General features: G+C 45.8%; 1 protein-coding gene across 1 annotated transcript; it reads left to right on the top strand.

Moving 5' to 3' along the window:
- Positions 1-1,145: 1,145 nt before the first annotated feature.
- On the top strand, positions 1,146-22,185 carry LOC144144785 (bleomycin hydrolase). Its single transcript, XM_077676291.1, has 11 exons — positions 1,146-1,546; positions 3,059-3,210; positions 4,057-4,209; positions 5,942-6,172; positions 7,540-7,632; positions 10,959-11,114; positions 11,580-11,738; positions 16,710-16,777; positions 17,713-17,833; positions 21,403-21,466; positions 21,976-22,185. Exons 1-11 carry the CDS (start codon positions 1,537-1,539, stop codon positions 22,125-22,127), a joined length of 1,359 nt encoding a protein of 452 aa, XP_077532417.1. The 5' UTR covers positions 1,146-1,536; the 3' UTR covers positions 22,128-22,185.
- The last annotated feature ends 436 nt before the right edge of the window (positions 22,186-22,621 follow it).

The raw sequence follows: 22,621 nt of genomic DNA, 5'->3' as shown, positions 1-22,621 counted from the left end.
GGGCGAAGCACGCAGTGTACAAGTGTATTCAAAGATTGTAAGTCTCTATCTCTTGCCAGCCGGCGCGCACTTGCAGGAGAAAACCTGGCGTTTGAAACCAATTCCGAGATGAAATTCGAGTGTATGAATTGTTTCTCGTCGTCTCGGCGGGCTTGTCGCTTGCGCTCGGCTATAGTGTCCCTAGATCCTGCCTAGCCTTCAAAGATACTGTGCAAACACTATCTTTACCGGAGTTGCGACCGAATGGGGGCACCCGATCCGAGCTCCGTACTCTGCCGCCTAGCTCCGGCATACGTGTGGTAGCGTACGTGTAGAGCGAGCGGCCAGCCGCTGTTGCAGCCGTGAAGTCCAGAAGCCGTACGCAGGCTAACGTACATAACTGTTTACTTCATAGCGAGAGGTGAGCCGAAGACAAAGAACAATGCCCCGACGGGCGAGGTTACAATACAGGACTCGAGCAGAGTGACAGCATGGATTCTCTGCTCTAACAGGAATGGGTTATAGCGCTTGCGGGGGTCTATTTATACCCAAAGCGGTAACGGTCAAAACGCCAACAAGCGGCAACACGCCACGAACGTCACAGACACACACAACGCTCTTTCCAGAGTTCGTGAGCCGTCGATAGACTCGGCGCACGTTGAGTCCGGGAGAGGGGAGAGAGGAGGACTCCGCTGCGATCGCGGGGCCTCTGTGTCCTTGAAGAGCGTTGAGACGAGCATCGCCGGCAGCCGCCGCAGTTTTGAAATACGCCGAAAGCGAAGCGTCTGACCCGTGCTTGTCGAGACGTGAAAGTATGATTCACTGACAAGAGGGGACCTGTTTCAAAGGCGCACGCAGTGGCTTCGCCGCACAGCTGAGGAGTGATGCGGGAAAGTACGGCGGCGGGCCGATTCGTAACACCGGGAACACATGGGGGTCTCATTGTTCACATGCGCCTTCCATAATGCGCGGTTTCGATGCTGAGCGCTCGGCGTCTTAGACCTCGGCGCCTTGACGTTTTTGACCACGGAGATGGAACCGGTGTCGTTGTTCGTAGCATCCAACCTTCGTTGGCATTCAGCCGATTCAATTATGGTCCCACAATTCAACCAACGGCGGAAAACGCTTTCATGGTTGGCAACACTGCTGCGTGATTTAACAAAAAAGAAGAAAACGAAACACACCCAGAGAAGCACCTAAAATTCTAAAACAAAGAAAACGCTTTGTAGGTTTGGTGGTGCTCTCCGGATTTCGTTTCTCATCTGTCGCACGACATCAGCACCTGTAACACGTCGCAGAAGGGCGTAGTGCACTGCGTTGATTGGACTCCGCCTGCCTGCCGGGAGCAGCGCTGGTATCAGCTGAGCATCATTCGACGTCTCCCACTGGCATTTGGCGCCGGCTACTTACTGGCCGCATCTCGTCCTATCAGCACGCCTGACTGTAGAACGGAGTTTAGGGGAAGAAAATACAGCGAAGTTGCCAATCCTCACTCAGCAGTAGTGAAAAAGTAGCTATTTGTACGCCTTTCGTCGTCCGGAAGCACCAACGTTCGTGATGGCTTTAGGTGAGCAGTGCATGACTACCACCCTTTGCAGCCTGCATTTGCTTTTCTCATTCTGAACTTTCCGGCCTCTTTGAGTTTGTTGGGCAATTTACGCTAGTTTAGCCGTATTCGTGCCGTTTCTCAACAAACAGATTTTTCTTTCGCAACGCACGCCTTGCTTGACGTAAACGCTTCGGTTTATCGCCCCGTGTTGCTACGCGCGTTTCTGCAGCCCTGTGCCGGCGTTTTTACAAGGGGCTAAAAATATTAACTGTTGCTGCCGCTCTTATCATTATTTTATATAGTGTACCTGAAGCGCGGAGGAGTGCAGACAAAAACAAGATATTCCCTGCAATGCACGCCAGCTGCCTCCTGGCTGGCAGAGTATTGTTTTTATCTTGCTATGTTTTGCACAGTCACTGTGGGGAGAACCAGACTAGTGCAGTGGATAGGCTGGGACGTGGCTTGCAGGAAGTAACGAAATGATTGCATTGTCGACTAGGGTATGACAAAAGTGACCTCGCCGTGTCCATTAGTGGGTGGCATAAATGCAGGGACCGAAAAAGGCAGATTAGTCCAGAAAATGTCCAGTACAAAAAGTGCACTAGTGAAGGTGCCAATGGCTGAAATGCTTGAATAGGATTGAAAGCCTACGATATTAGCTGACTGAAATGATGTGTGAAGCTAAGTTAGGTGCATTGGGTTACCTAGTTAACTTGGCGTATTATTAATTGTTTTATTGTTTGTTACAATTGCTGTCTATCAAACCAATAGATATGCATGAAAACAGGGACAGTTTTTAAGCGCACAACTTGTTCCACTGTTTTACCTTTGCTTGACAGTTTTCTTGAATGAGAGGCCAGCCATTTTCATGTCACATTTCAGCTTATTGCCCACTGGCTGGTCAATGAAGTGTTTCATCACACGCACATAAAAAACGCCAAATTGTATTAGTAAAAATCTGCAAATTGAGCATTTCTGTACAGGAAATGCTGGGTCAAGTTGCACTAATGTTTGCTTTGGTACATGTCACTTCAAAGGCAGCTCTTTAAAAATATTTTGTGATGGCTGCACCGAATCAGCTTATTAAACTTGTTCAGTTTGCGAATTTTTATCCTAGTTCGCCAGCCATTTGTAGATTTCCCAAGCATACTAGTCCTGTTCGGTGTTTTGCAATCCTAGACAGCTCCTGCCGGACAAGCCTCATGTGTTTATAGCAACTGGAAAGCAAAATCAGATTTTGACATACACCAGTTTCCTTTAGGAGATGCTTTGCTACCCCAGATTAAAAACCTATGTGTTTCACTTGCCAAGTAATAGCAGCATATCAAGAGTTGATTACGATACTACAAAGGCCGCGCTTCTGTTTATGCACGCACTATTATGTGTGATGTCGCTTTGTGCCATCGATTACATTAGGGGAAGACGTGTTGCGGTGCTAGCAGACGCAGTTGCTAGCATTTTCTAGTGGTCTCCACGGTGCCGTCGTCTTGGTTGAATTGAATTGAACTTGGGGAAAATTGAATTGTGCAGCGCTGCAGAAGGAGACCCTCGAGAAGTTCCAGAAGGAGTTTGAGAACGACCCGAGAAATCGCCTGGCGCAGAATGTCTGTGCCAAGGTAGACATCAAGGACCTGTGCCTGAAGCGCACATCGGCTCACCTGAATCAAGTGGTGTCACACAAGGCAAGTTTGCCCTAGGGCCCCCTGCATGTTTGTCTCCGAGCTAGCATGTTGGCAGCTCTGCAAGTTTAGTGTGGCAGCTGGTGATGATGATGATTGCTAGTGGCACCTTCTTTGTAGCGGGGTGATGACGTGTCATCACCCCACCAGCATCAGTGATTTACTGTCACCAGCATTGGTGATTTACACACCCCTCCCCCCTATCTTTTTTTTTTCTGTTTAGATATATCTTTTCTACCACTGTAGTTATAAACTAAGTTAGGGGGTCTTTGCGAAACTAGCTTAATGGATATCTCTCCTCTGGAAAACGAACTCGGCTAGCTATGCCGTAGCAACAACTACCAAGCCTGACTAGCCATATGGCAACAGGGATTTCTGCCTGGGTCGGAGTGCTCTCACTAGGAGACACTCCAACGCTTCAGCAACAAGGAATGGCTTTACTACCAGAGAGGTATAGGCAATTCACAACACAAAGTACAACTGCTGTTTTTGGCAGAGACAGGACACTCCGCTCAATGGCTGTCATGTTGGCTTAGACTTGGATATGTGTCGTTGTGGCCACAGGGTCCAGGTACTCTCAGTGGCCAACACTGAAAGAAAAGGGTCTGAAGGTTAGTGTGCGGGGCACGCACATGCGAGAATCTAGTGAGAACCACCTGGCCGTATTGCTTCCTAACTCATATTAATTAAGCTCTTGGTTGTGTTAGTTAAGAGCTCACTTGTATGTTAGCACTTTTAATTATCACTGCTCTCCGACCTTTCATTGAGAAACTTTCTTTGCACTGCATTTTGAGGCGTCTTGAAAGGGCGGGAGTGAACAGGCTGCCCCTGTCCTGGTGGGTGCTGCAGGTGGATGTGGAAGGGCGGCCACCCACCAACCAGAAGGTGACCGGCCGGTGCTGGCTGTTTGCCTGCCTGAACGCAGTGCGGGTGCCCCTGATGCGGCACTTCCAGCTGGACGAGCTGGAACTGAGTGCGGCATACCTCTTCTTCTGGGATAAGGTAAAGGGGGCCTCCTTTCCCAGGATACCGTATTCTCGCGCATATAACCCGCACCAAAAATGTGAAAATTTCAGGATTGAAGTAAGTGCGGATTAATGCGAGGTGTTTCTTATAGTGCAGCTTCGCAAAACGCGTTGGCACGTGATGTCCCTCCAGCATTATTAGCGACTAAGCCCCTTTTACTCCACTGACACTGCTTATTTTGCACACAGAGCTCAACAATAGACAAACTTGAAAAAAATGTATTGGGCAAATCACCTAGTTACGTAGTCAGCTAGGTAATTTCTTTTGCATAAACAAATGTGTAATGTTGCTTGAGTAGTAGCTTTGGTTCATCCTTTTATGTGTAAAATATGCGGGCAATACGCGGGGATATATTTTTTTTTATTCGTCGACGGAAAGTCCAGCTGCGGGTTACATGCAGGGGCGGGTTATATGCGAGAAAATACGGTAGCTAGCCAGAAAATGTGCATGTGTGAAACCAGCCTTCTTACAACTGTCTCTTCAAGGTCTGCCGGGCAATTCTGGGCGGTCTGGTGCCCTGCCCGCCTGCTTTATTAATTTCATCGCAGTGTGTTGTAAAACTGTAGTGGGCGGAATGGTGCTGCAAAGTGGGTGTGCCTCTGTAGCTGCCATTCAATTAAGTGTTTGCCTTTTACAGGGTCTCATAATTTAGCAATGGTGTTAAAAATGCATCTTTAAAGAATGCGGTGCCCAAAGAGCTTCAAAACCATGCCTTGAAGGGGCCATGCAGACGAAGCACAAGTTTGGTTCATTCGAAAGATTGCCTCGTTAGAATCATACTTACACCACTTCTAACACACACTTCGCTCAAGTAAGCTATATAATTAGGAAAAAAAAAGGGAATGGCCATGCGACCCACTAGCTCATTTCCTGCGACAGAACCTATGATGTCATATGCCCAGCTGTGCGATTGGCTGAGGCTGGCAGAAGCAAACACAAATTAGGCACGGCTTATAAGCTTGGCAAAACGACCTATTTGCGCTAATGCATATTCATTTTACCGTAAACAATGAAAATTACGAAAATACACGTAATCACAGAAGTTCCGATGCGCACTACTCTTGGTTCTGTGCACACTATGCTTGTTTTAGCTGCACAGCAGTTCGCCGCCTTGGAGTTGTCTTACACAACATGATACTGACCGATTGGTGTAAGTGACGTCTTACGTGACCCTGTTTGTCGAGGATACCCCACGTTTCATGAAACGATTACTTTCTACCGTAACAAAAACAAGCCAGATGCAAATACGATCAAAAACAAAGCAACAGCGGACAACGGTCAGTGGATGAGTATGGTAGGGCCATCTGGGAGGACTGACGGCAAGCAAGGCTGCCGAGCCGAATGACGCAGTGAAAGTTTGTTTGAATACACGCCCTCATGACTTTGTTGCTAATGTCCCAAAAAAACACACGATTTGGCGGGAGGATCAAAATTTTAACCTAAACTGATTAATTTCTCAGTGAATACGGCATCACTTGCTGCCGTACAAGCTCTGGGGGCACTATAAAACATGCAGTCTTTTGAATAAAACAAACTTGTATTTTATCTGCATGGCCCCTTTAAGTTGTGGATTTCGGGTACTGTCCTTTTTGTAACGTTTATGAGTATGAATATTCCTTTAATCCTACCGCTATGAAGGCTGATTGCACTTGGAGCAGGCAGTTGTTCCTTGAGGTCATGCGTTCCCCCGCACTGTGGCCGCACCCAGATTGAGCGCAGTAACCACTTCCTGAACAATGTGGTGGAGATGTGGCGCCGGGGGGAGCCCGTGGAGGGCCGCCTCTTCAGCTTCCTGCTGCGGGAGCCCCTGGAGGACGGCGGCCAGTGGCACATGGTGCACAGCCTGGTGGCCAAGTATGGCCTGGTGCCCAAGCAGTGCTTCCACGAGACCGCCACCTCGGAGTCCTCGCGCCGCTTCAACCAGATCCTCACCAGCAAGGTGCCGTGCTGTTACTCACCCCGTCATCTCCCTACTGCGCAGTGCTCTCTTTCAAGTGATGCCCCGCTGCGGTGGCTAAGGTGTTGTGCTGCGGAGCACAAGGACGCGAGTTCGATTCCCGGCCGCGACGGCTGCTTTTCTAATGGAGGGGAGAAGCAAAAACACCATGTGTATGAGATTGCAGCACATGTTAAAGGTCCCCTAGTGGTCGAGGTTAATCCGGAGCCCTCCACTATGGCGCGCCTCATTGCCTATATTGCACTAGCGCGTTAAACCGTAGTCAAATCAATCTTTCAAGTGATGAGAGTTGTTTCGGGCACCCTTGCAGCAGGCTTTTTGTTTTCATGCTAGAAGTATTGCTTGGGTATGCTTTGTAACAATTAAGTGTCTGCATGTTCTTGAAGTGGGGGGGGGGGGATCCTAATGTTTTTTGTTGTTTGTAAGAAGATAGGGTAGCATCTCCGAAACATCCCCACTCCCCACTTAGAGTTAAGCACTTGCTAATCGATGCTGACTAATTGATGTCGGGGAAAGGAATGAGGTGCAAGACACATTTGAACCCCTCGATTTCACAAATTTCTGGACAAATTGCCTCACCCCCTCCCCTCGCACCTCACAGTTGTCCATATCTTTAATGCTTCATCAATTTTATGAAATTCCCAATTTTATGGAATTATTTTAGGGGTCGTGGTGGTGTTAAATCGAGGTTGAGGGATAGTGGTTTTTATATTTGTGTAAACTTTCAGTGGGGAGTCGGGTATTTCAGAGATGATGCCCATCTTCTTGCTTTGTGTTAATGCTCCTACTGCTTTGTAATCACGTCTTTCAAGCAATCTTTATGTTGGGGCAGATGTCAGTGCAGCAGTGTTTATAAAGCAGTGTGCCTGTCTGGCTTTAGAAAGCTCTTTAAGGATTACAGAGGGGCTAAATCTTGAGACCGGAATAGCTAATGGAAAAAAAAAAAAAAAAAAGCAAGCCGAAGGATTGCACACAGGAGTCAGTCACATCATTTAAGGCTGAATATCGAAACTGAAATGTTTTTGAAAGGAGGAAATAAAAATGGAGGAAACGGCTGGGTTAAGCAAAGGGGGCAGTCACATTATTCTAGGATTGTGTCCTTCATTTCGGGAAGTTGGATCAAAGGATTACACTGAATTCACTGATTCCTTACTTTAGACTAGTTGTTATATGAACCAAAGCATGGTGCTCAAAACAGGCGGTGCACGCAACTAGTGCTCATTTGGGTCGATGAGCACGCGAGGAACTTTTAACTGCCACGGCCAGCGTGAGAGAGAGTTGCTTTATTAGAAGAGAAATGAAAGAAAAAAAAAATTTTTTTTCACATTGTTGTCCCTCATATTTTGCAGCTGCGAGAGTTTGCACGGAACCTGTACACACTGTTGGCCAAAGGCTGCTCGGACGCTGACATCCAGTCTTCCATAGACAGCATGATGGAAACTGTGAGTTGCTGGCTTTTTTTTTTCAAAGCTGATTTTGTTGGTCTTGCATGCTCAGTTGTGTCGTTGCTTGTGCAAACGTGCAATTTTACTCTGGGCGAGCTTACATGACATCGATGGTTACACACACACATACACAAAAAAGTGCTATACTGAATACTGTCGCGTTTAAGCTGCAGAAAGGCTGAAAATTCGAGAAAAAAAGAAAATGCAGCGGAAAGGCGCATGCCACAGTTTCGCTTCCCGTGTGCTGTTACTTGATTTGATATAAAAAGGGGGCCCATCTAATGGAAGTTTTTTTGCCCAATGGAGGATGCAGAGGTTGTAAGTTGGGGTGTGTGAATACTCGAATATTCGAATATGAATCGAATATTACCTCCACAAATAATTTGATTTGTGAATCAAATATCTCCTATTCGATTTTTGGAATAGTTAAGTGGAATTTCCAAATGGGCCCACTCTGCGAAAGCGAGAGATGTCAGCGCACGCTGGCGCACTACAGCTACACCTTCTGCTCATTTTCTGTGTAACTTGGTGAACTTCATCCAAATAGGGCTTTCGACGAACGTGCCTTGTAGAGGCCATAAATTTTATCACGCAGTACGGAGTAACTCGCGATTGCATCGATAAGATATTTCCTCCATGCCATCGACTCTGGCTGCCATTTTGAATTCTGCGAGCGGGTGTTTACATGTTGGAAAGCTTCCGGTTAATCTGACACTGCCGCTTTTATTTTTGACAGAACCTTCGTAATTTAGAAACAAAAAAGGTTGTGCCTTTTTTTGCATGCAGTTGGTCTATGCTCATTGCATGTTGCCTTTTTTTTTATTAACATATGAGACCACAGGGCATGATAGCTCTACTACAACTTTGTTGAACCAATGAGCTGTCAGTGCAAATCCGTCAGTGGCTAGTGCAAGTCATCTTTCCGCCACTTATCCTTGATGCAAGGGAAGGAACAGCGCACATTCTAACGAAGGACGACAGAGTAACACACCACAAGCGCTGACTATCAGCTTGTGGTGTGTTACTCTGTCCTTTGTTAGAATGTGCGCTGTTCCTTCCCTTGCATCTGAAAACCAACATGCCACCCTTTTGGATTATCCTTGATGTTTGCCACGAGCTTCCGAAGGAGTATCTCATTGTGTTCCCTGATCGGGGTACTGTAGCAAGCTGCCCTTACGCAGAGTAGCGCAGGCTTGTGCACAGCAACTCTAGCGTGTTCCCCTGCCACACCACCTTCCACTACGTATCATTCACACTTCACGCTCGCCATGTGCTTCCAAAGAAGGGCCTTATCGTGGTCCATGATGGTAGTTTTGTCGTGTTTCCGCGTCCTATTATTCATGCCTGCAAAGTGTTCGCTCCGGAGTTCAAAGGCACCACCTACTGAATGCATATGATTGCAGTACAGCAACTGTAGTGCAAGGCGTTCGTGCCGCTTGGGATTTCTGAAGTACCGCCTCACGGCGGTTCGGTGAGTGGGCTGCTGCGAATGAGAGTTTAGAACTTTGTTGTTTGAGTAGTAAAAACAACATCATGACTCCCGAACATGTGAAGTAGCTTCTGTTGTTGTACAAAACTGAGTGGAAAACTGAGGCCTGTTAAAGAAATTTGATATTCGATTCAATATTCAGATATTTTTTCTAATTCAATTTGATATTTAATTCAAAAGCTACTATACCGTACCCCCCTAGCTGTAAGCATGCCGCCCTGGAACCTTTGTGTTTATTAGTAGATATGTCCACTAACCCTGCTCTTGGGCTGTGCGAAGTTAGGGGAACACAGTGCTGTGCAACAGTGACCTTGTACGCTGTTAGATGTTAAGGAAAAGTTGTTGGTTTTTGAGTATTTCTGGAATATTTTCAATGTCCAAGTTTGAGCTGGGGTGTAAATAGATACACTGACAGGGGTCAGTTTCCTTTTTGCCGTACAAGGTGACTTTACGAATCCAGCTTGCTTGTTTCTTTCTATCGTTGCCAGTTGTGGTTGAATGTATGTACTGTGAATTACCTCGTCGAATTCATGACTGCTCGTAAAATGTGCATATGAAATTCCGTAGCTTTACTTTCATTACAGCCAGAGTGGTAGCTGAGTAGCAATGATTCCCACTTTGGGAACTGTGGTAGTATTTGGGCTTTGTCGCTGGTACTGACAACTGGATTTCAATTTCCAAAATGGCCACATGCACATTGACAAAAGGTGAGAGGTCCTTCGTCTCTTCATTCGTCTTCGTGTCTAAGTAGCACTTTTTCAATCATGAACGTATACCAACAAGCCCAACTGGCAGTTCTTCTAAGTGAGAGGTAAGGCACTGCTAAAGGAATTTAAGGGGGGCACACTGAACCAAAAAAGCTTATTTTTACAGTTATGACTATGAAAATTGTGAGCCATATGTAGTTTGTCATTCTGATTGTAGATATCAAATTTGTTTTTGTTTAAAGTGACTACAGTCATATTTATTTGGCTTTTTATATTTGTTTTTTGACAGCTTTTCTAAAAAATCTGCTGGAGGGATAGTGCTGAACAAGGTACCAGTAAACTGTGGACAAATCAAGTGTAGTAAGACTAATACTATCATTCTATCTGGTCTGTAGCAGAAGTGACGACCCTTTGAAATTTGGGCCTCGAAGGCAAAACCGGTTTTTCTGGTTCCCACCTTTCAAGTCCAAACTTCAAATGGTCATAACTTCTGCTACAGACCAGATAGAATGATAGTGTTTGTCTTATTGCACTCCTTGATTTGTTTTGATTGATTGTAGGGTTTAGCGCGCCTCTGCAACGCAGGCAGTGAGGTGCGCCGTAGTGGAGGGCTCCGAATTAATTTTTGACCACCTGGGGATCTTTAATGTGTGCCGAAATCTCGCACACACGGGCGTTTTTGCTTTTCACCTCCATCAGAAAAGCGCCCACCACAGCCGGGAACCGAACCCGCGTCCTTGTGCTCAGCAGCGCAACGCCTTAGCCACTGAGCCACCACGGCGGGTACTCCTTGATTTGTGCACACTTCACTGGTACCTTGTTCAGCTCCATTCCTCCAGCAGATTTTTTACAAAGGCTGTCAAAAAATCAAATATAAAAATTCGTATGTGAATGTATTCATTTTACACAAATTTTATAACAATCAGGGTGGCAAACTGCATACGTCCTTCAATTTTCACCGTCATAACTGTAGAAATAAAGTTTTTTATCAAAGGCCCATGTGCCCCCTTAATGCCTAAACAGTTCCTTTCATGCTTCTTTTTTTCTCCTATTTGTAGTGGCTCCATTGCAGCTGTGTGTATTTTGCAGACGCTGCATGTGACCGCTGCCTTTCCCCCTTTGTGCAGGTGTACCGCATCACGTCTGTGTGCCTGGGCACGCCCCCGACCACCTTCACTTGGGAGTACTACGACAAGAACAAGGCCTACGGCCGGCTGGGGCCCATCACCCCGCTCGAGTTCTACGAGAAGCACGTCAAGCCGCTCTTCAACTTTGACGACAAGGTGCGAGCCAGTTTCCCGAGTTCACGCGAGCCTTGTACCGTTCCTATTTTTTTCTTTACCGTAATGTGTGTTTGTGGCTTGTGCGCTGGTGGGGGAATGATTATCTTACCACACAAGAACTGCAGTCAACGACACTGACGTACGCGAAATTTCAGTTTGGGCAATCAGTTCCTTGTTGAACTTGTCATTGCTGGCTTGCCGAACTCCTCATTGCGTTCCCCGTTACGATGCTCTTCAAACTGTTATTTGCAGTTCTTGTTTCAGATGTTTTCGTACTCTTACTCTTGACTTGTCGTATTCCTCTTTCTTTGATTGCACGCATGTGCACGTACAAAATGTTGTCTCACACAAAGGCACCTACACACGTTGTGCGTACGGGGTGCCGCAACTGACCTGTAAAGAAAGCAGGTGTCATGCGAGAGCTGCATGCATGCACGAGACCGGGGTGTGTTTGGGGCCCTGCAGGTGTGCCTGGTGAACGACCCGCGGCCGTCGAACCCCTTTGGGGACACGTACACGGTGGACTGCCTGGGCAACGTGGTGGGGGGCGTGCCTGTGCTCTACAACAACCAGCCCATGGAGGTGCACCTGCAGGCCGTCGTCGACTCTATCAAGGCCAACGAGGTGGGTAGGGGAGGGGAGCATGGTTGGGCCGCTGTCCGTTCTTTTAAGTGCAGAGCACTTTAGGGGCTTGCCTTGTCATCGAGCTTGCTCGCTGGAACCAAGCAGAGCCCCACGGCGTTCTGTCGTAGCGGCTGTCGTTGCGGCGTAGCCCAAGAGGCTTCGAAAGCCAAGTGGTGTATATAGTCATAAGTGTTTGAAACTTGTGAACTGCTTATCCTATATTTCATCTCCCTGTTGTTTAACGTAAAGAAAACTGCTTCTACATTTCAAGCAAAATATACGTAATTAATCGACAGCAGCCGCGTTCATTTAGTTAGGAACACTCGTTGGGTTGGTTTTTATGATTGCAAGCGAAAGAAGTGGCAGTGCAACGCCAGCACGTGCGGCAGGAAAAGCAAGCACAGTTTTAGGCAGGGGGCATGTGAGCACTGCAAAGGCAGGAATTTTGAAATTTTGAAAATTTTGAAAAGTTAGTGGATAAAGCTATGTGCACACTAGCGTCGAACTTGCCGTGCCGCACTGCCGAAGACCGCCAGCGCCGTCTCGCCGCATTTTAATGCAATTTCATATTTTTGAGCCAAGCTGCGCCAGAACCGTGCAGTTTGTTTAAATTGCCCTGCGTTGCACTAAAATTCCCGTCTAGGTGCAAAGTCCTGTAGTTCTGTTTCGCGAACTCTACCAAAGAATAAACGATGCGTTGGTAACCTGAGGTTTGTATGTCATTCAATCCAATCTAGTTTCGCAGACAGCCCTTCATACCCACCGTGACACAGTCCATAGCCTATGCCACGGCCGCTAGATGAAAAGGAAGTGCGCTCTCCAGTGGCCGTGCCTCTGCTGGATATGCCTCTTTTAATTCACTGTACCTATGCCAAAACCAAGTCAAGGTCGTTCTGAAGAGTGAGGGGACTTTAGTTTCGCAATAGCTACCCCTGTACTGTTAACTCTTTTGTGACCGCGCCTATTAAAAATAGTTCAATTCGAACGATACTTTGGGAGCACCTTTCAATAGCGTTCCAGGTGTTGCTGGAACAAGTAAAGCTGTTTGGAGTTAGATCAGAAAATGGCCTTTCAAAGACAGTTTTGTTTTCATTTTTGCAACGAAAACGGGATTTTTGACACGCATTTGAATCACCTGGGTGTGGAAAATGGGCGTGGTCATCGCGTGGCACTGCTACCAACGAAGAATGTGTGCCACTCCTAATTACTCGGCACCAGCGTTTGTTTTTTCTATCAGGGCGTGAATGGTGAACCAGCAAACCATTTTCAATCGTCAGGTTTGCAATCCAACAGTAATAATCCCAGAAATTGGCCGAAAATGTCAAGCAGTGCCTGTTTGCAAAGCTACTTTATGATTTTAGGCAGCTTTATTGCCTTTGCGCACGTTGTTCTAAGTGTGCGGTAGTTCTACACACCAAGACCATTCTCGAACAGTTTACAACAGTTTCGGTTTCGTTTCTGCATCGCGAAATTCATATTTAGTGCTAATACGCAGTTACCCAACTTCAAGGCTACCTGCCATGGCGCCTTGAGCGTCTGCGACTGATCCTCAAACAAAGCACACTGCTCCTGATTTCCCCCCACCCTAATCCGATTTCTGCGATAAGAACTTCAAAAGATCACACCCAGTCGCCAGATATCTGTTCCGACGAGGACAGCACTTCAAACCGGCCTTACACAATGCCAGCTGTTCGCCTTCCAGTTTCGTTTCCATTCGAGGGTACCTCCGGGTGTCTAGCGTTGCTGCTTAGCTGAACTGTCTATTCGGACGGAGTCTCCGATAAGTTTTTGTTCTGTTTCATTTCAAGTAATGTTAGGTGGCACTGCAATAGAGGAGGCTCGTTGTGCTGATCTTTTTTATCGCGCAACAGCTACTGTGCTAAAGTTTGCAGGGCACGATTCTAGTGCATCGCACCTCATTCCTGCAAGCAAGGCTATGATAGCTAGTCAGCAGATGATAATAAAGTGCAGCTTTATGCTTTGAGAGATAACTGACCGTGAACGTCAACAAGCATCAACCACGGAGTTCCGTTTTCAACTTCATGCATGTTTTTCCGCATCGCGTGCTTGTCCCAAATATTGTGCTGGCTGTAAATGCAAAGTCAGCCATTGAAAAGATGTTTTTACGTTACGTGGGGGCAATTTGATGCCTCTGATATTGTCAAATTGCCAGATTTCTTCCAGGAAACCACCTGAAATTGCACATTTTGAAATGGAGGGTGGGCTTTATCGCATGGCACAAGCACCACGCGTGCTAACATTTTTTTAAAAATCTGACAAACTGTTCCGTGCAAGTTGACATTTTTTCCAGGGCATGTTTTTGAAATGTTTCCCTGCAAAATGTATATTTTAATTTTTTTCTACTACGAGTGGTTTGTTATACACAACTCCTTTTTTATCATTTTTTTTGACAATTTGACAAAAATTTTGATTTTGATATTTTTTTCGCAACTGTGATATATGAAAACATTTAAAAAGCTGGTGTCATTGGAAAGGCTGTTAAATAATCAGAATTTTGCGTCCCTCTAATTAGTGCCTAACCAATTTTTTTTAGCAGAAAAAAAATGTTTTCTTAGACCCCTAAAAATCGGTCAATTTTCCCGTGGTCACGAAAGAGTTAAGCAAGGGAAGAGGGCAGAGGTGTGATAGCGGGCACCAAAGAGCACCAATGTGGCTTATCGCGGACAACTCAATTTCGATAAAGGCCCGTTCGTACTTGCGACTAGAGCGACCGAAAGCTACGCGGTTTCTGTCGCTCTTGTCACCGAGCATTGCTTTCGTTGCGCAACAAGAGCAATTGGTCTCGAACCAATTTTTGTTGCCACCGTCGCTCTTCATGCGGAAGGAGGAGGCGAAATTCCCTGACGTCATATCCTGCCAAAGCACAAACACGCAGATCGATATCGGAGACGGCTACAGCACGTTGCCCGAAAGGGACAGCGGAGATGTTGTTCTTGGTAGAAATGCTGATCGACATAAATAGAACGCCACCCTTTATGACATTGGTAACATTAAATAAACATAAACTTCAAACTTTGCGATGTCTAAACTGAAACTCCCGTAAAGTCTCGTTCCAAGCGAAAGACAATAATAAGAAAAACAAAATACGTCACCTCCGTCCCTCCTGTTGCAAGCAAGTGTGAATACTGAGGGTGGCTATCGCTCCAGTCGCAAGTGTGAATAGGCCTTAAAGGAGCCGTGAACAAAAAACACAAGTTTGGTTCATTCAAAAGGTTGCCTCGTTCGAGTCATACTGACACCCCTCTTAACGCAAACTTTGCTGAAATAAGCTATATAATTAGGAAAAAAGGGAATGGCCATGCGACCCACTGGCTCATTTCCCAACACCAGAACCTATAATGTCATATGTGACAGCTCTGCGATTGGCTGGGGCCGGCAAAAGCAAACGCAAATTAGGCCGGGCTTGCATGCTTGCCGAACGAGCTGTTTGCGCTTAAATTAAGGGCACATTTTTTTTATAGCAGTCGGAGTGGTGGGGTAAACGTGGAAGTTACGAAAGTACACGTAAACATAGAAGTACCGATGTGTACTGATGTTGGTACTGCGCGCACTGTTTGTTTTAGCGGCACAGCACTGAGGTGCTTTGGGTTTGTCTCAGACGATACTGGCCGAATAGCATAAGAACGGTGTCTTATGTGACCATGTTTGTCGAGCGAATACCATGTTTCACGAAACAATTATTTTCTACCTTCACGAAAACAAGCCAGATACAAATACGGTCAAAAACAAAGCAAAGGCGAAAAACTGCTCGCCGCGGTATGGTGGTGCCATCTAAATTGACTAATGGCAAACAAATCTCTGCAGCAGCTTGAATGCCTGCTCTTGCGATGTCATTGTAGATGTCATGAAAACACATGACTTGGTGAGAGAATCAGAATTTTAACTTAAATTAATTTCTCAGTGAATACGGCACCATTTGCTGTCGGACGAGCGCTGGGGGGCACTATAAAACACGAAATCTTTTGAATAAAACAAACTTGTATTTTGCTTGCATGACCCCTTTATTAAGCATCTTCAGCTATCTGCTCGGAAGCACGTGGGACATACGCTGTTGGTGCTGCTGTAAACTTACTGCACGCAGCTAATTGGCAACAACCGAAACATGGAGTTCGCTGCCGCCTCCTTCCTTGTGCATGACTACCAAGTGCACCGCAGAGGCATGGAGTATGTGTTGCTTTCTGAAACGAAAGTAGCTTGCCGTATCCACGAACACGATTACGAGCAGAGCGGGTGCGAATAATTCTCCCACGGCAAACGCACTGGTACAGCACCTTCAGCGAGTGCCCCGGTCATGACGGCATGAGCTTTGTGGGCGACATGCCACACGAAACTAGCGAGTGATTGGAAGCTTTGAGCACACTCTTTGATAGCCTGGTGAACTCAAAAAGGTCCAAGTGAAAGCATTGATATCATACCAATGATATCCGCTTTAGTCATAGATCTGCTGTGAGTTAGCTTCTGGTGGCATTGAAAAAATGTTTTCTTATCTGTATCTTGCTGCTCACGCGGAAGAGCTATTTGTTAGCATACAAGTTAGGGCTGGTCATTTATAAGGGCATGGAGTAAAACTAAAAGTATTGTTGCCAGTTTTTATACTAATCTCTTTTATTTTTTGTTGCTTGATCTGGTAAATACTGTAAACATTCAGGTGAACCTGTTTTGCAGATTGGCCCCAATACACCACGCCTTGCGGCTTTCTGCAGAATTCGTTGGTCAGGTTTTCAGGACCTTGTCCACTGAAGCTAAAGCATGTCTGAACTGATTTTAAATTGTTTGCACATATTTTGTATTTAACTGCTCCAAATTTGGGATTTGGTGCTCCAGAAATTGCTTCAAATCTAATTTGGGCTGTTGCACCCCTGTAGCACATGTGCTGTTTTTGGGGTTCCAGCCACGACTGTATTTCCAACCTATTTGCTTAGGAATGTGGATGTTGTTTGTCCTTTCCAGCCCGTGTGGTTTGGCTGTGAAGTGTGCAAGAGGTGTGACCTAAAGCGAGGAGTCTTCGACACAGACTTGTACGTATCGCCTTGGTTCTCTCAATGGATAATTTTTGGTCCTGCTAATACCCGTGTGACACGGCAAACCTAATGTTACTCCAAGAGAATGAAAATTGCAGTTAATGGCATTCGGTTTGGTCGTGCGGGTCTACATGGTGAAACGAATGTCATTCGATAGTGATAGCAGTGACGATGAGCGAGCTCGCAAAACCATAAAACTGTTTCAAGTGCATCTAGAATGTTTTCATGCATATTTTTTTCAAACATAAGAAAGGATTATTTTTTTAAAAAGAGAAGTAAGAAAATTATCTTTTTAGGTGACATCAGTAGACATCACAAGCTGAGAAGTCCGCAAAAAATCCATATTTGGGCAGTGCGCTCATTTGGGACTCGATTTTCTTTTTTGTTAGTACTTGTTTGTCTTTCTTACTTGAAAAACATGAAGGGTAAAATACGTTTACTAACAGTTTTTAGAAACAGTATTCTTTGGCTTATTACCGAACTTTGTTCTCTAGTGACACACCACTGCTGTTGAGTGATCTCATTTGGCTGCTGAATGAGCTCCCAAACCTCAATTAACCGCTGACTATTGTTCACCTCAAATGCCATTCGGTATTCTTGTGTAATTCGGTATTCTTGTGTAGCGCCGAATTAATGACTGCGAGCGAACGACGTTTGCTCTAAATGTCATTAGATCTGCCGTGTGACAGGGGTATAAGAGTCTTGGATTATGGCTCTTGTCTGTAAAAACCAGCTCCAAGAGAACAGCTTCTTCCTTTTGTATGGGGGAGGCAGAGGGGCTGTGCAAAAACGCATCAGTTAGCTCTGCATTTTCATCTCTGATGGCTGTGTCTGAGTGGTAGGGGGCTGCTGCTGTGCTTAGTGCTCCAATTGTGTGGGGCCTCTCCTAAGACAGTGCAGACTGACTTCTCCATCTTCTCCTCTTTTTCCAGCTTCGACTACGAGTCCCTGTTTGGGACCACCTTCACACTAGGCATGTCGAGGGCAGATCGACTCCTCTACGGGGAATCCTGCATGGGGCACGCCATGCTCTTCACCGGAGTTTCCCTTGACGTGAGTGAAGGGAGCACTGGGCCCTCACGAGGCTTGCCACGTTAAGGGGACATGCTAGTACTCAAAAGCACTTCTTCCTTATTTTCGTAATAGAAGCTTTGAAACTTTTGTCACAGATACAATTTTGTCACAGGTTCCAAAACTGATATCAAATTTTGTGTAAACATTGAAGTAGGATGCCTCAATTCACGCGCATCTCCGCCGTACGGCAGCACTGGCATCGAGGCACCCGACTTGGAGCAGTGGAACTCGGTAAATTTAAATTTACTAGAGCAAACCTCTAGCATGTTATCCTGGGAGGACCAGGACAGGAGAGGAACAGCATGAGAGGTGAGCAGGAAAGAGAAGAGAGGCATTTACTTGGCAGGGGTGCCAGTTGACTATCGTCGTTCGTCGATATTTGCAATCTAAAGGAGCAGATACGTGGCCACCTTTTTTTCTGCGAGGTGTGGACGCATGCACAGACACAGTGAACACGGTCATGGCGGCTTTCAGTGTGGCCAAGAGAAGAAATCGTCCGCTGAACTTTTATGTGAATACCATGTATACTGTTTGTTGCATACGGTAGCGAGTATATTAAGCCTTCAACACCATAATCATGCCATAACCATTCAAGCTGACAGTCAGTTCGTTGTGATAACGATGTTTAAGATAGAAATTTGGGGCAGCCTAGCCGGCTTTAAGTACACTGGACAATGTCTGTGCCGTTTTGAGGTGGCGTAGCACAGACCTTCTCGTTGTATTTGCATGTGAATAAACAAAGCACACTGCAGGCATGCACCTTCACACACTTATATGCAGCCATAACTAAAATATCCACACGAACTTTGTGAGCCTCTCAAACATCCCCAAGCCTCCTAATAAGACATCTGTGAAGGTGTAGAAAAATGAATGCGTTGAGCACAGAAAAAACATGAATCTGATACAAGTTAACAACGAATGAAATACTGTATTTATTCGAATATAGGTCGACCTTTTTTTCCAGAAATATTACCCGTAATTAGCTATCGACCTATATTCTTGATCAAAGAATCTCGACCTATATTCGCGATCAAAGCAAGCAGATGCTGAGCTTAATGGGGTTCCACTGTCGCGCCCGCCATTCGGTGCCGCTGTTCTTCAAGCAGCGCCAGCTACATAGGGACATGCACATTTGCAGTAACTGAACTCACCGCGAAAATAAAAAACTTGCACCATCTTCCTGTGGGGAACCCTGATGAGGAGAAGACAAAGCTGTGAAGAAAAGGGCGTGTACGTTGCTCTCAGCCGGTGCACCAACGTCAACAACCTTTACCTCACCAACGCTGACAGAGACTATTGATTCTATCACAGACGACAACATCGACAAGAACATTTTTTCTACTTGACCTTTTGCACAGAGAGAAACAAGCAACAAAGACAGCAAATACTGGTGTGAGACTGGCGAGAAACGGCTACGCGTGGCTACGAGCCCCATACAAAGCCTGCAAACTAGGTAGCTTGAAAGCAGACGTCAGCACGACCTTTATGCTCATGTTTATGCTTAAGGCCACATTTGCTCGGGCGTCAAGGAGACCCTGCAGGAGGCCAACACGGACCTGGTCGTCATACCTGGCGGTATGACGTCCCAGTTGCAGCCACTGGACTTTGCCGTCAACAAGCCCTTTAAGAACCGTGTCGCCAAGTTCTACAAAGAGTGGCTCGCGAAGGTCGACGCCGCCATGACACTGATGGGACGACGCAAGAAGGCACCCCTGAGCGAAGTTGTGACGTGGGTCAAAGATGCGCGAGATGACCTGCCAGTGGAGATATTCCAGACTGGCTTCAAAAAATGCTGCATGTCTAATGAGCTCGATGGCACTGAGGACGACGTCATTTGGGATGCCGAACACGCCAGAGAAACATCCGACGACAGCTTTCCTGACACTTCCGATGATGAGGCTTGTCGCTAGTGAAATATACTGGCTGAGGTGAGCCGATTGTAAATAAAGGTGTGTTGTCATGTTGAAATTTGCTGTTTCTCAAAAAATATGGGTCGACCTATATACGAATAATTTTTTTTGATTTCTCGAAAGGCACTATGTAGAGGGGTCGACTTATATTTGTGGTCGGCCTATTTTCGAGTAAATACGGTAGAAGAGAGCTGTTTTATTTGTTCCTGTGCGATGCGCGTGTAGCAGACCGCTGCTTGACACGTAGCATTAGACCGTTATGTCTTCGTAAGAGCATCTCAAAAATACTTTAGGGAAACCTACACATTTCCAATACTTATCGAGGAGCTCTGAAACTCTCAAATACGCTGGAACGGACCAGTTACACACGATTATTTGACCAATGCTCTGAAGAAAGTTGTTCTCTTTCTCCTCATGTGTTGCAAACTTGTGCAGGATGCAGATTGGAATTATTCAGAGGTGTCAGAAGCTGGAAAAATGACTGAATTACTGAAAATACGCTTTTTAATGCACTAAAGCATCAAAGTGGGTGATTTATATGTAGAACGGGCACTGCTGCCCCACACAAGCAGAGTGTAGCAGATGAGAGCGGTGAGTCCGTAAGCTGACGTCGGGAGCCACGGGGCGCCACTCAAACATCCCTCCGCCAATACTCATCCTCGTGCGAGATTCAGTGGTTCCGGACCTTGTAAGCCGCTTTCAAGCAAGATTCATTGGGCAAATAATTGTGGAAGCAGTAGTGCAATTCAATTCACGATGCAGCACGGTGACATGGCGACAAGCGAGTGCCGCTAGCCAATGGTGCGCTCACATAAGCAACGCGCGATTCAAACGGCTGGTGGGGCGCTTGAAAAAGTGCTTCATTTTTTAGTATTTTTTTGCTGCTTTTGAAAGGGCAGTGACAATTCTAGCTGCCCGATTGATTTGCAAATGGCGGACAGTGCCGCTTCCTCAATGTGTGGAATGAAAAGGTGCAGGCTTTCTCTGAATTCCGAACTTTCGCGGTTTTATTATGTCACCCCTTACTAACTTCGACGCATTTTTTGCTAACTTGGAATTTCTGGTTAAATTTTTATGCTGGCAAGTCTGAATGTTCAACGATGATAATACAACTGAGAACAGAAAAATTGAAATTTCCAAAAAGGTCAATTTTTTTTTTACCTGGGTCTCCTCTTAAGTAAAAAAAAAAAAAAGTTCAGGCTCACATAGTTTCACTGAGTGATCGGCTTCTATGCTTGAGTCTGTTCAGAATGCACGACTTGTTCAAGAGGAAATTGTAATGCTAATCCTTAAAAAGGTAATAACACTGAATAAGGCCAGCACTTAGGAAAGCAGGTCATACATTTTTTTTCCTTTTTTAGTTAACCTAACCTTTTCGTAAACAAAGTTAATTCTTGGAGTGAAAAACATTCCACCAGTTCTGCAACTTGTTCATTGTAGAAAGTATTTTTGGTGTGTGAATACACTGTAAAAAATCGTGTATATCACAAACACCAAATTTTCGCTGTCACTGTGTTTTTCTGCCACCTCGCAAAAGAATTCTACACACTTTTTAAAACAGGAAGTAAATTGATGCGATGATTCCTAACCTCGTTTTTATGCACAGCAAGGCCTTTTCTTCGCCCCTTTCTTTCCCAGGATGACGGCAAACCAGTCAAGTTTCGTGTGGAGAACTCGTGGGGCGATGACACCGGAGAAAAAGGTCTTTCATCTCGCATTTTCTTTTCTCTATTCCATGTAAGACCGTGTGACCAGTGAACCTAAACTGGTAGGCACTTATTACTGCTTCACGGGTTGCAGCTGTAGAGCAGGCCACTCTGCGTTTATTCTAAAGCCCTAATGTGTTGTGTTTTTGCCTGCCTGCTGTGTTCGGGATAGGCCTATGTCAAAGATTAGTAACCAAGTTTGTGTCCCAGGCACCCAATGCTGTTGTCGGCTACGGCAGCTTGGTGCAACTCTATTATATTGAACTTTCCAAACATGTTAAAGGCAAACAGGAATGCAAAGCATATTGCATACTTGAAGAACAGGATACAGACCTGAAGGAGAGGACGCTTGGGACAGTCTGGAGTTGCTTTTTCTTTCGTCTGGCGTGCGCACTGTTTTCAAACTTCAAAGGGTACTATGTATGGAATTGGCCAGTTCAGATTTGCCGCGTGCTTTCTGTTTCCATGCCAAACGTATCTATACCTTCTCTTGTGTTTGCCCCAGGCTTCTTCCTGATGACCCGGGACTGGTTCAACGAGTTCATGTTCGAGGTGGTTGTGGACAAGAAGTTTCTGCCTGCTGAAGTGCTAGCTGTCAACTCCAAGGAGCCCAAGGTGCTGCCTGCATGGGACCCAATGGGGGCTCTTGCTCAATGATCATCCTACTTTGCCAGAATGTGTTCAAAGAGAAAAATAAATGAGACGGGAAACCATATTTACTGCTTTAGCCTGCTCCTTGGGCAGCTTTGTTAGAGGCTGTGGGTACCTACTGCTCAGCATGGTAAGTACAAAAGCTCGCGGGCACTCTCACAAGCAGGTAAAAAAAAACAGCTGTGAAATTTCAGCCTGGAGTACTGATTTTTGGAAAGATTTTGTATAAGAATGGTGTGTCGCTAGATTTTCAAACTGTTCCTCATTTTACGAATTGGGCACCTTATTGACTTCTGTTTCGACAACCTTTACTGATGGGCGAAGACAACACGAGCTTCCATTCTGTGTCGAACAATTGTCTACTGGCAGAGAGTGTATTCAAACTGTGGGCTCAAATGATGGTTCTGTAGCTTCAAACTCTGACATGCATTCATCTAATCCCTTCATCCTCCTTCTGAAATCTTGTATTGTACACATTCCTGTTGTAACACAAAATGAAA

The sequence above is a fragment of the Haemaphysalis longicornis genome, unplaced genomic scaffold (genome assembly GCF_048455015.1).
Source record: "Haemaphysalis longicornis isolate Haplotype H1 unplaced genomic scaffold, Haemaphysalis longicornis Haplotype H1 scaffold_7, whole genome shotgun sequence".
Classification (NCBI taxonomy): Eukaryota; Metazoa; Arthropoda; class Arachnida; order Ixodida; family Ixodidae; genus Haemaphysalis; species Haemaphysalis longicornis.
The sequence above is the reverse complement of the archived record's forward strand: the minus strand, read 5'-3'. Positions and strand labels throughout refer to the sequence as shown.